General features: G+C 36.0%; 1 protein-coding gene and 2 non-coding genes across 3 annotated transcripts; 2 read left to right on the top strand and 1 right to left on the bottom strand.

The window, feature by feature from the left end:
- The first annotated feature begins 29 nt into the window (after nt 1–29).
- TRNAA-CGC lies at nt 30–102 on the top strand. Its single transcript has one exon. It is a non-coding gene; the product is annotated as a tRNA-Ala (tRNA).
- A 3180-nt stretch (nt 103–3282) lies between these two features.
- On the top strand, nt 3283–3355 carry TRNAA-UGC. Its single transcript has one exon. It is a non-coding gene; the product is annotated as a tRNA-Ala (tRNA).
- A 7295-nt stretch (nt 3356–10650) lies between these two features.
- Nucleotides 10651–12913, bottom strand: LOC109185321 (trans-resveratrol di-O-methyltransferase-like). Its single transcript, XM_019335295.1, has 2 exons — nt 12075–12913; nt 10651–11052 (listed from the first exon to the last, which is right to left on the bottom strand). The coding sequence occupies exons 1-2, from the start codon at nt 12852–12854 to the stop codon at nt 10744–10746; spliced, it is 1089 nt and encodes a 362-aa protein (XP_019190840.1). The 5' UTR covers nt 12855–12913; the 3' UTR covers nt 10651–10743.
- Nucleotides 12914–13863: the final 950 nt, after the last annotated feature.

The following is a 13863-nucleotide window of genomic DNA, read 5'->3' as shown; positions in this document are numbered from 1 at the left end:
TATTAGTGCTCCATTACTTTATTATTGATGGGGGTGTAGCTCATTTGGTAGAGCGCTCGCTTCGCATGCGAGAGGCACGGGGTTCAATTCCCTGCACCTCCATTTTCTGTCTTAACCAGACACTTATACATTTATATATGGTCAATACACTCCAAAATCAATCAATCTATTTATTTTTTAGATGGTCCAACTTGCTTATATTATCGCTAGAGCAATGGTCCAGCTTGCATAAATTATCGCAAGAGCAATGGTCCAACTTGCTTAATTTATTTTAAGAAATTCTAACTTATATTTACACCTAAGCTTTTAAATATGCTTGACGCTTGCTTACGTTATTATTAATTAGGTGGTGAAACTAATATGGTAGAGTGCTTACTTTGCATGGGAGGTGCATGGGTTAGATGTGACACCCCGAAATCCAAATTCAGTTAATGGATTAATTGAGTAATTAATCCTATTTCAATTTGTAAATTAATTCCTAAAATCCTGATTTTTAATACTTGGGGACTAGTATTTGACTAGTCAACTTCAAAGTCATGTTGTACCTTGAGCTTTGAAGGGAGTTCCCTTGTTCCTTACACTTTCTAATGTTAGTAAGGGCATTCTTGACCTTTCACCAAGTGTTAGTATTGTAACCTAACCTAGAAGACATCTTCATTTCACCCGTTACACTTTCTAAAATTTAGCTCTACCTTCTCTCTAGAAAGGTGAGTAGCTTTTCCTCCAAGCTAAGTTGAGACCTTGCCAAGACTTCAAGAGTTGCTTCCAAGATTCAACCTTTCACCTATTTGAGCATCTAGGAGGGTAAGATCTAAACCTATCTTGTGTTTTTGGTTCCATCTTAGGTGTCTTTTTCTTAAAGGTAGGATCTTTATGATCTTTTGGTTTGTTCTTGAAGTGGGTTTGGAAAGTGAACCTTGTGGGGAGCTTGTTGAGGTGCAAAGTGAAGCCTTTTAGTCTACAAGAGGTAACCCATGCTCTACAAAACCTATTTTGCTTACCTGTATGTGATTTCTTGGATTCTACTTGTGTATTGCTATGAAATGTGAGTGTTGATGCATGATCTTGTGAAAATGCATATCTAGAGCTTGTGTTTAGGGTTCTTTTGTGCCATTGCTTGGCATTTCCTTTGATTCAAGTCATTTTGTTGTATTTGGTGAGATTTGGCATGTTTTGGACTTGAATTTGAGCTTGGAGTTGAAAATCCCCGAAGGGATTGTTTTGGTACAGGACGTGTACCCGCGGGCGGGGCACCACCCGTCGCCCCACCCGCAGGTACAAGGCCTCGTGGGAGATGTTCCCGTGGGCGGAACCACAGGCGGGGCACCACCCGTGGGTCCACCCGCGGGGAACATGATGAGATGAATGGGGGATTTGTTCCCCTTGATTCTTTTGACTCGGTATTTGGTCTTTTGACTTCCCGTTGTTCTTTTGTGGAACTATTTGAGTGTCTTCTTGATGTTTCGTATGTCTAGAACTATATGGTAGGATTCCATGTAGGATTTTGGTGTCTTGAATCGTGCTAAGTGTTCAACATTGTGTTTCGTTGGACTGTGAAGTGTCTTGTGTGTTCCTCGAAACTATCTTTGGTTTCCCCGTTGATAAGCATGCTAGTTTGATGTCTAAATGCTAGCATGTGTGTTGTTTGTACCTTCCGTTTGGTTGATGATAACTTGTGTTATTCATCGTTGTTGTTGTTGGGTTGTGACTCATTCCTTGATTGAGTGTGTTTCATACCTTCGTTGTAATCCGTTGATTGATTCCTGTTGAGGTGTGGTGTGTGTGGCTTTACCTGGATTGCACGATTAGTGGTATGGGACACTAGTCACCAAGGTATTGCAGCGGTCCTCGTGGTGGCCGTGACGTGATTATGGAGTTGTGGCCTGAGTGATGGGTCCACATATTTCTTGGGAAGGCATGTGTTGCCATGTGTATGTACGGTACCTTGTGTACTATGAAATTGGTGGCTTTGTTGGTGGTTTGTTGGTGGTTTGTTGGTGGGGGACGACGGTCCCGGAGGGAAAAGGTTGGACTAAGAAGTACAGGGGTCCTGGAGGTAATGGTTGGAATGAAGATACAAGGTTGGGGGTAGCCATAAGGTTGGAACAGGGCATAAGGCAGGCATACCAACTCGTGATGGGTGATGTCACGAGGGCTATTGTAGCCGGTGTTGTGTGTTCTTCTCTTGTGACGTGTGTAGTCACAAAGGCATGTGTTGCCGGTTGTGTGAGTCTTATTCTTTCGCGTTGTACTTGTCGGGTTTTGATCTATTGAGTGATGATAGATCATGCCTTGACTCTTTTGTGAGTCGTGTTGTTCTTGTGGTCTTGGGATGTGTTCCCGTGTTGTTTGTTGAGATTGTTGAGTCTTACGTTGGCTTTGACTCTAGGTTTTACACTTATATATATATATATATATATATATATATATATATATATATATATATATATATATATATATATATATATATATATATATATATATATATATATATATATATATATATATGTATTCCGTTTCGAAAATGGTTTTACAGCTTATACCTTACTTATGTATGTTATTTCACATGTATTGGTGGGTTACCAACATTATTCGCTGACCGGGCGTCGTCCCATGTTTATCTTTGTGTTCTTACAGGTGATGTCTAGTCGAGCACGATGTCTAGTGCCCGATAGTGTAGTATCTTTCCCTTGCTTTACGGCCTGTGAGCCGATTTAGCTTTAGACTATGAGTTTTTGGATAGTTGTATACCATGCAGATTAATTTTGCCGTAGCGTTTATCGTGTTGATAAGCGTGGAATAACACCCCTGTTTTGTATTTTATGTTATCCAGTTACCTTTTATCTTCCGCTGTGCTAGTGTTTTGTTTTGTTATCTGCAAGCGTTAAGACTTTTATTATAGCCTGTTTTGAGGGGGTGTTACATGAAATTTTTTTGTATTTCCATTTCATCAACACAAAGAAGTAAGATGTGAAGTCTCTATAAATATAAATTAAAATTTATACTTTTTCAAATATTATTACTGCTCGTTCACTTTTTAAATAACATAATTTTTCCCCACCTTATTATTAACGGAGGTGTAGTTCATATGGTAGAGCGCTCACCTTGCATTATAGAGCCACATGTTTTAATTCCCTGCACTCCCAACCTGTAACCCTTAAAGTATGATGTGATTTGGGTAGTGTTGGCCCCACCCATATACTTAGATGGATAATAAATTTATAAATTATAGTAAGTTATACCTTTTGAATATATTTAGTTCCCCTTGAATTTATTTTTCACGGGGGTGTAGCTCATATGGTAGAGCGCTCGCTTTGCATGCGAGAGGCACCGGGTTCGATTCCCCGCACCTCCATTTCAATTGGGTAGTGTTTTCCTAATCAATATATTTAAATGGTCTTCTATTTTATTCTACTTTATTGTTACTTTTATACTATTATACTTCAATTGACAAATATAATAATTTTGAATTACATAAGATGAAGAAAAAATTTACTATTTTTTTTAGAGAATGTTGGAAGTGTCGTGCCAAAATTTTATTGCTTGGTTTAACCAACCCAAATCAATCTTTTAAATGATCATTGATAAATGCAATAATTCATAACTAAAGAAATTTAATATAAAAAACTCCATTGTTTTTAAATCTTTTGGGTATGGATCAGGTCGGACAAATACATTTATTGTCCGAGCTAACCCTATTAGACCAATAATGTAATAACATAACTAGTCTAATCCAGTTTAAATAATAACCAGACAGATGTCATGCTAATTTGTCTTTCGACACCACTTAGAGAAATTGAGAGAGAACATAGTGTTTCAAAATAGATCGTTTTTAATATTAGTGCTCCGTTACGTTATTATTGATGGGGGTGTAGCTCATTTGGTAGAGCGCTCGCTTTGCATGTGAGAGGCACTGGGTTTAATTCCCTGCACCTCCATTTTCTGTCTTAACCAGACACCTATACATTTATATATGGTCCAACTTGCATAATTTATTTTAAGAAATTCTAACTTATATTTACACCAAAGCTTTTAAATATGTTTGACGCATGCTTACGTTATTATTAATTAGGTGGTGAAACTAATATGGTAGAGTGCTTACTTTGCATGCGAGGTGCATGGGTTAAATTTCTTGTATTTCCATTTCATCAACACAAGAAGTAAGATGTGAAGTCTCTATAAATATAAATTAAAATTTATACTTTTTCAAATATTATTACTGCTTCTTCACTTTTTAAATAACATATTTTTTCTCCACCTTATTATTATCGGAGGTGTAGCTCATATGGTAGAGCGCTCACCTTGCATTATAGAGCCACATGTTTTAATTCCCTGCACTCCCAACCTGTAACCCTTAAAGTACGATGTGATTTGGGTAGTGTTGGCCCCACCCATATACTTAGATGGATAATAAATTTATAAATTATAGTAAGTTATACCTTTTGAGTATATTTCGTTCCCCTTGAATTTATTTTTCACGGGGGTGTAGCTCATATGGTAGAGCACTCGCTTTGCATGCGAGAGGCACGGGGTTCGATTCCTTGCACCTCCATTTCAATTGGGTAGTGTTTCCTAATCAATATATTTAAATGGTCTTCTAATTTATTCAACTTTATTGTTACTTTTATATTACTATACTTCAATTGACAAATATAATAATTTTGAATTACATAAGATGAAGAAAGAATTTACTATTTTTTTTTAGAGAATGTTGGAAGTGTCGTGCCAATATTTTATTGCTTGGTTTAACCAACCCTAATCAATCTTTTAATCGATCATTGATAAATGCAATAATTCATAACTAAAGAAATTCAATATAAAAAACTCCATTGTTTTTAAATCTTTTGGGTATGGACCAGGTCGGACAAATACATTTATTGTCCGAGCTAACCCTATTAGGTGTGGAGAGGTATGGTGATTTTTTGAGTGTGGTGTTTGTTTTGTGGTGCATTGGTGCATTTCATTGTTTTGCGCTTTTTAACACTATTGGTGCGTTTTTACATACCCAATGGTGCTGCCTCATTGACCGCACGTTAAGACATGACTGCGTTTGAAGTGACATCAATATATATATATATATATATATATATATATATATATATATATATATATATATATATATTGGGTTGCATTCACATGCAAACTTCCTTAAAATACAAACGTATGGACAAAATGTGGCCACAGGATTATGGGGTTTAGGCGGCTCAGATTTAGACAATAATCACACAACATTTACGATTAGATGGTTTATAAGGGGTAAAAAAAGACAAAGCATCCAAATTCTAATTAGCCTCTGTAACACATATGGCAGCGGATGACGACATCACCACGAGTGTCCCAAGATCGACGGGTCGACGAAAAAAAGCGGTAAGCACTTCTGACCGATTGAAGCAGTAGTGTAATTGTTACATTAGTTTGCATTGTTTATTGTAAATTCAACTTTAGAAGAGATTTAAGGTTTTAAAAATCAAGAAACTGAGGGATATGGGAAATTGAATAGTTGAACACGAGGTATGGCACTGGCCACATATAGAAAAAGGGGAAATTTCGAATTGGGTGTCATCACGGGTAAAGACCTGAATAAACGAATGCTAATTTACAAATCTGCAACTAATCGTACTGTGCACACACATAGATAGTGGAATGCACACATCTTAAACCATATCAATCTGTATGCACACAATGACCGATCTGTGTGCATGTCAAATGTGCTTCCCACTGTGTAATCGATTAATTATATGATTGAAGAAGTATTAAAGTAAAAATGGTTACGGTATGGATGTTAAGGGGTAGCTTTCAATATGTATGTATGTAGGGATCATAAATTATTTTTATTTTTATTTTTGTTATCATGTTATATTTAAATTAATTCAAAAATTATTATCAGAAAAGAAACGAGAGACAAGAAAACATCTTTGATTACGATTAAAAGGAATAATCTCAAAAACTATGATTACGATTAAAAGGAACAATCTCAAAAACTATATAAGTAATGTTTTAAAATAAACTAGACCTAACAACTTTTAAGCTTTCAGTATTAAGTTAGCTTATAAACTAGCTATACGAAACAGGGCGAAAGATATAATTCAAACTTATACCATATGTAAGAAAGTTATAATTCAAACTTATACCATATGTAAGAAAATTAGAGACTGAAATCAAAGACATTATTTATATAAACATAATACCAAATTAAAATAATATTAATAAGTGGAGTCTTGGTGGCAATTGGATTAAGATTTGTTCTAGGTTAAACTATGTCTAATATTCATGATTTTTTTTAAATTTTATTTTAGGTCAGAAAAAGTTTAATTTAATAAATTAAAAAAATTTAAATGGTTTCAATCATCTTATGATCATATAAATTACCTATATTAGTGCTTGTTTAATATAATCTAATATCTTGTGGAAATGTATATGCTCTTTTTATTAAGAATGATGAATGTTTATTCATTGGGTAAAGAATGAAGTATGATTATAAAAATACTATGCATACACTTAGACAGTGGAATGCACAGTACACATCTTAAACCATATCAAATTGTGTGCATATAGTGAACGATCTGTGTGCATGGTCAAATGTTAGTAGACAAACTAGAAAGGTCAAAGGGTATGTTGTTAGTTTTCGAATGACACAGGTCACATTAAATTGTGTAATGTGTGCGTTCATGGTCGGATATGTCACTGCTGGAAATTTTGCTATTTCCGTCCAACAATAATGTTGGTCGGTAATTTGAAAAAAATCACAACTTTCTGTCGTAAATAGGGATGGACAAAAAGTTGGATGGAATTTTCGTCCAACATTCGCGCGTTGGACGGAGGTTCCGACCGACACTAAATGTTGGACGGAAATTCCGTCCTACCGTTGCGTGATTACAAGTAATTAAGGCAGACATTTAATTGACACAATACTTTCTAGTAACAATATGATAATGATTTGTTTGGTTAGTGTGGTTCATAGGTGGCGAACAAAATGTTGGTGGGCTAGATGAATGTGTAATGGACATTTCCGCAGATGGTACAAAGCTTTGGAGACCAGAATGCGACCAAAAAATTTCAACAATTTGTTGGGCAACGTTTTGAAATAGTAGAACATGTAGTGCGTACTAAATAGACTGCAGATCTATTTGTTGAGTTATAATTGAATAAATCGAAGGAAACAGTACCTGGTAGTTGAATGTACTTGCATGCAGGAATATACAGAATTTATTACAGTTAATATTTTTAGTACATGAATAACACACTTGAGATATTGTGTGTCTGTGTGTGCACAGAGGCTACTAGGTGTGTGCGCAAGTAGTTTTAAGACCGAATAACACAACTAGAACTGAAAGACCACGTTCAGTACTAACTTTGTTTTTTTTTTTAATAAATAAAATGACTTATAATTGAATAAATTGAAGGAAACAGTACCTGGTAGTTGAAAACTACAAAATGTATTACAGTTCATATTCTTTAGTGCGTGAATAACAAACTTGAGATATTTTGTGTGCACACATGCTCCTAGGTGTGTGCACATGCAGATTTAAGAACAAAATAACACAGCTATAAGTTTTTTATCACCTGTGTGTGCACAAACAGAACTGTCATTCAGTATAGTGTACATTTTAATAATCATGTGTGTTCAGTAACAGAAATGGCATGATTTTAATATTTGGTGGTTGGGATTTCTAGGAATCACATAGTAATTCATACGGATGTGTGGTGATGTGCACACGTTTAGACAGAACACCACTAATGTCCAATACTCATAACCAACTTGTGCACATGTATATAATGAGCCAAATGATACATCCATTATTTCATAGGCATACATGAACAATATGCACCCACATAACTACATTATGTTCAAAAATGGAGACCACATACAAGTACGGGCGATGATATAATCACTGATCAAAACAAAGGAAAATAGCATTACGAATTAAATGTGCATCCAAAAGACCAAATAGATACAGTAGGTGCAATGATATTGTAACTGTCAAAAAGTTAACATCCTACGCTAACAACATGCCTAACCCAGGATCAACAAAGTTCTCCCAAAAAATGAACTAGTCAGAACTTCACCATCAAGAGCACAATTAGAAGGCCATTGTTTTATCCCAACTAGCAACTTTATGGCCTCATATATCTCTCTACACACCTCGCCGTCGAACTGCAGAAGAAACAGTGTGCGTCAGTGGGTGATACTATGTGCACGAAGAAACAGTGTGCAACAAAACTGGGAGAAACCAATCTCAACAGACAACATAAATCTTGAAAAAAAAAACAAAGGCAAATAGGTATGTGGACACCAACTTCAAAGTGTGTGCACTAACAGCCAACTAATCCAAAACAACCATTAAAAGATATATAAACAGACACCTAGAAAGGAAAAAATGTATAAAACCAACAAACAGATAGTGCACCGCAATTGAAACACAAATATGACCCCAGGAAAATTAATGATTTGTTTTTTCCTTGCTTTGACAACTAAATTAATTCTAATTAAGACATTAATTAGAATTTGTTCTCATTTGAATAACTAATGATTTGTTTTATATATATATATATATATATATATATATATATATATATATATATATATATATATATATATATATATAATAGCTTTGTTTTATAAAACAATGAATTTTGTTTTTTCCTTGCTTTGACAACTAAATTAATTCTAATTAAGACATTAATTAGAATTTGTTCTCATTTGAATAACTAATGATTTTTTTTATTTATGTATATAATATAGCTTTGTTTTATAAAACAATGAATTCTGACCTCAAGTTACTTAGTTTCAACACAATAGTAAGCAATAATATATACATATTGAATACAGTACTATTCGCAGAGATTCACTAATTACCAAATTTAATTATTATCTTAATCACAATGAAACATGCAATCCTAGGAATAGTTTAGTATTGTTTTTTTTTTAATAATATAACTTTGCACTATAAAATAATAAATTTTGACATTAGGTTACTTAGTTTCAACACAGTAGTAAGTAAAGTGCATTCATCTGAGGCATTCATGGTCCTTAGAGCAATCTAGTAGTAAGCAATATGTATATTTGGCATTCATGGAGTAATCCAATCTTAGTATTGTTTATTTGGCATTCATCTGAGGCATACCAAATTACCAAAGTACAATATGTATATGGGGAAAACAGAACATATATTTAAAATGTCGAAATCAAAACGCCAAAAAAAAAAAAAAAAAAAAAAAAAAAAACTGGACAAAAAAGACATCAGAAAAATAAATTGGCAAAATTTAACCCAATATTGACAACAGGTAAGAACAACAAATAGAAAAAAACCTATGCATACAAACTCCGATCACAACCCGGCAGGCCCACAACACCCCCACCACACACGACGACTAGGTTGCCGACATGTCTGCATAACCCAAACAAAAACAACAACACAAACACAGAACACAATAACACAAAAAAAAAAAAAAAAAAAATGCGAAAACCGCAAAAAAGAAAAAAAAAATACCTCGGCCGACACCTCCGAATAGATGATCCCCGACACTTCGCTGTACCCCAGACCCCACCGACGACCATTGCTACGTGAAGAACGATGATGGAATGCTGACCAAATGATGCGAGTGATCAACGGCGTCACCTCACCTTCTACGAAAAGAGAGCGATAAAAATAAATACAAAGCAAAAAATACGGGCGCGTGAAACTGATAGAGAAATCTGACTAGGTTACTAATTGAGTCAAATACCATAATTACCCCCTAACATAAAAACATATGAAAAGGAAATAAAACGACTCAAACCCATCAACAAATCCTAACCACCCAATCGTATCATCCAACGGCCCCATCAAATCCGCATGTTTGTATATATATGTTTGTATATATATATATATATATATATATATATATATATATATATATATATATAATATCTACGAAGTATTCAAGCTCAGCCTTTAAGAAAGCATCATCATCAATATTCAGTAGATTGTTTGCTTCAAGCACAACAGCAACATGATGTGATTCACCTTTGATCTCATTCATCGATTTATCCTTTTTGCACTATTTGATATGTCTCAACCAAGTTTATTGGGGTGGGTATGTAGATACGAGACCAATGTCCATTACAACCACACTTATAATAAATCTGTTTATGGCGAGTGATTTGTTGAAATTCAATTGATTTTTGTGCAAATGATTTAGTATCCCGTCTTTGTCCATGATCATCAACATTGTTGAAGCCTCTTCCTTTTCCTCGTCCTCGACAAGACCCACTAGTATCTCCTCGACCCCTCCCTCTACCACGTTACCTTTCACCCCCTATGAGGGGTAGCATGTGCTTCAGGCACTGCCTGTGAACCAACAAGTCTTGCATTATGATTTTTCATCAAAAGTTGGTTATGTTTTCCGGCATGTCACAAGTAATGCTAAGATATGTAAAGAATGTTTGGTATAATTTTTCACCCTATAATGTTGTTGGAATATAAGGTTACTGGCATGAAATGTTGATAGAGTTTTCCCTATCAATTCTACGAGTTTACTTACATAGTTTCAACTGTGAGTTTATCATAATATTCCCGTTAAATATATAAGAACAATTTAAGGCAACATATAAGAAATGTTTTTTGTTTCTTTTGTTTTTTTTAAACTATCATATTGAATGCCTGACAATATAATTTAGCAAACAGAATGATGAAATGCTTGATGTATGAGGCTTACAAGTTTTATTCAAACATGCACCACAATACAAAGGAACATAACATTTTATTTAGGGAAGACTTCAATGAGAGACCTTAACCCCAAGGTGGGTGTTATTTTGTAGTCACTAAAACCCGCTTCAGAAAAGAGTTTCTCCCATTGCTTCTTGTTTCTCTCTTTACTCCCATAGAGAGCCATCACTAAGAAATCCATGTAGAGCTGCGCTTTGTTGTAATAGGCGTCAGTCCGTTTTGGATCTTCCATCACCATGTCTATGATGATCACTTTCCCTCCTTCTTCCCTAATTGGAATTGCCTCCCTGCACTTCTTCAATATCTTCACACACTCTTCATCTTCCCAGTCGTGCATAATCCACTGTTTAATTATTTTTTGCATTTCAAGATCAGATCTCATTAATGATATGATATTAGGTTTATATATATGTGTTGTGCGGAGGCTGGTGATAGGCCAACTACAGCACCAGGTGGCTGGATATTGTTGGGCAGAAGTCCAAGTCTAGCACCCTACAGCTCTAAAATGTGGAGGTATAATGTAATAAAGTTGTGTATTCGATATGCGCTATACCTTTTGGTGTAGTGGTAAGTGCTCGTTCCTAACAAGTAGTTTGTCGGTGCTAGGGGGAATTGTTGTAGGCGGAGGCCAGCGAAATGTCAAGTCCAGCACCCGGTGGCTGGGGGATTGTTGGGCGGAGGCCTTTAAGGGTCAAGTCCAGCACCCAACAATGTGGAGATATAATGAAATAAAGTTGTGCATTCGCGGTGCGCTACAACTTTTGGTGTAATGATAAGCGTTTGATTCTAACAAGTGATGTAAGAGTCAGGTCACAATTCCAACAAAAGCAATTAAGGTTGACGGAATTGTTAGGCAGAAATTGGTGAAATATCATGTCCAGCACCCAGTGGTTAGAGAATTGTTGGGCATAGGCTTAAAGACCAAGAGAAATAAATTAGTAAAGGATGAGTAAAGGGAAGAAAAGGGAAGAAAAAAAGAGTTAATTACCGATTTGGTCCCTCGACTATGAGGATTCAATCTGATCCTGAACTTTCAAAATTTCTCAATTTAGTCCCTGACTATGTTTTTTTTTATCTGAAATGGTCCTAACTGTTAGACATTTGTTAACTCGCGATCAAATTGGTAATTTCACTATAGTCAAGGGACCATTTCAGTAATTAACTTTCGGAGAAAATGGTGCATATGATGACCGAAATGGTCCCTTGACTATAGCAAATTACCAATTTGGTCTCGAGTTAACAGATGTCAAATATAGTCGGGGACTAAATTATGAAATTTTAAAAGTCGAGGACCAGATTGGTGAAATCCTTAAATCCTTATAGTCGAGGGACCAAATCTGTAATTAAGTAGAAGAAAAAAAATACCTTGAGTAATACTGCATTAGCAGCAGGGATACTTTCAAACATATTTCCAGCTACAAACTCCATGTTCTCAATGTTCCCTGCAGGCACACTGGCTATGACGTGTGGGAGATCGAGGACAATGCATTTCATAGCCGGAAAACATTTGGCTATGGCTGAGGCAACCGCACCGTTGCCACCAGCTACGTCCACCAACGATTTAAGCCCATCAAACACACGTTTCGACTCGCCATTCAACAACACTTCCATGATCAATTCCGAATCTTTAGCCGTGGCTTCATTAAAAACATCATTGTACACTGGCTCATGGGAGATATAGTCCCAGATTTTCTCCCCGTGGGCAGTGCAAAACGGGCTAGGATCGTCGTTCTGGAACCAATCACCCAAGGCGTAACATGACTTCTGGAAAACATATTCATTACAAATGTTAAGGAATGCCCTTAAATTTATGGCTTCTTCTTTCACCAAAAGGCGGCCTACAGGCGTGAGTGAGTAGCACTCTTCTTGCTCTTCATCTCCTCCAGATTTTGTGACCAAAAGCACGCTGGAGTGGACCAAAAAGCGGGTGAGGCGGTGGATGTAGGGAGCCTTGGAAGGGTGGATAGGAAGGGCGGCGATAAGGTTGGAAAGAGGCATGGGTTTAGCATGGTTATGGATGGTATCTGGGATGCCTAACTGAACAGCACATTTGAGTGCTGCAGAATCTATGTAGCTCAGACTGTGGTTCCATGTATGGGCTTCGGCTTGAAGAAGCTCACCATGGAGTTTCCCATTTTCAGCCATGATAGATCTTTCTCAGCTGTATTTTTAATTTTCTACTTTATTAAACGAGTTGCTGCATGTAGAATCTATCTGCACTTCCCACCTATTTATAGTATCGACTTACCAGTTACCGTATGGAGTTAAAAGTTAGGGAAAATTGTAAAAAATGCCCCTCTATAATATGCCAATTATCAATGTCACCCTTGAATTATGAGTGGTGTAAATGTTGCCCCTCAATTATCAAAATGGTGCACATATAGCCCCTCCCGTAACGGACCTGTGGTTCCCACCGCTGTCCATCACTGGTACTTTGAATTGAGGGAGGGAAAAAATAACTAAATTACATATTTACTCCGACTTAACGATGTCGTACATTAACGGGGAACCACATGTCCGTTACGGGAGGGGCTATATGTGCACCATTTTGATAATTGAGGGGCAACATTTACACCACTCATAATTCAGGAGTGACATTGATAATTGGCATATTATAGAGGGGCATTTTTTACAATTTTCCCTAAAAGTTATTGGTCCTCTCAGTATTCTTTCAAATGCTGAACCCCAACCCTAAGGCCCCCCACACCCCGGCCCGACAGAGCATTTGGGAGGATGTAAATCATGGTGACTCAACTGAACATGAATAGGCAATTTATATCCTACACCACGGCGCGCGTTGCAATATGCGTCCAGATGCAAAACGACGTTGTTTTAATTCTTTTTTTTTTTTTTAAATTTCCCGCCCCAGTGAATGGCAGTAGTTTTTTCTTAAAAAAAAAACCCGCTGTTCAAGAATGTACATAATGTTATACTAGAATACACATAATTGTATACATGAATGTACATAATTATATAACAAAATATACATACTCTTTTTAAATATAATACACATAATCTAACATAATACATAATAAACATAAACTTTTAACATAATACACATCAACTATTAACATAATACACACAAATTTTCTGATTCGGATGTACATAATTGTATAAAAAGAATGTACATAACCTACCGCGCCTCCCAAAACGA

This window comes from Ipomoea nil, unplaced genomic scaffold (genome assembly GCF_001879475.1).
Source record: "Ipomoea nil cultivar Tokyo-kokei standard unplaced genomic scaffold, Asagao_1.1 scaffold1317, whole genome shotgun sequence".
Classification (NCBI taxonomy): Eukaryota; Viridiplantae; Streptophyta; class Magnoliopsida; order Solanales; family Convolvulaceae; genus Ipomoea; species Ipomoea nil.
This window is presented reverse-complemented; position numbering and strand designations above follow the sequence as displayed.

What these genes read in the sequence shown, in the direction of transcription:
- LOC109185321 (XM_019335295.1), bottom strand. Translation starts at nt 12,854, where the DNA reads ATGGCTGAAAATGGGAAACTCCATGGTGAGCTTCTTCAAGCCGAAGCC. An exon ending in CTAATGCAGTATTACTCAAG is followed by an intron (nt 11,053 to 12,074) that starts GTATTTTTTTTC and finishes ATAATTAAACAG; the next exon opens with TGGATTATGCACGACTGGGA.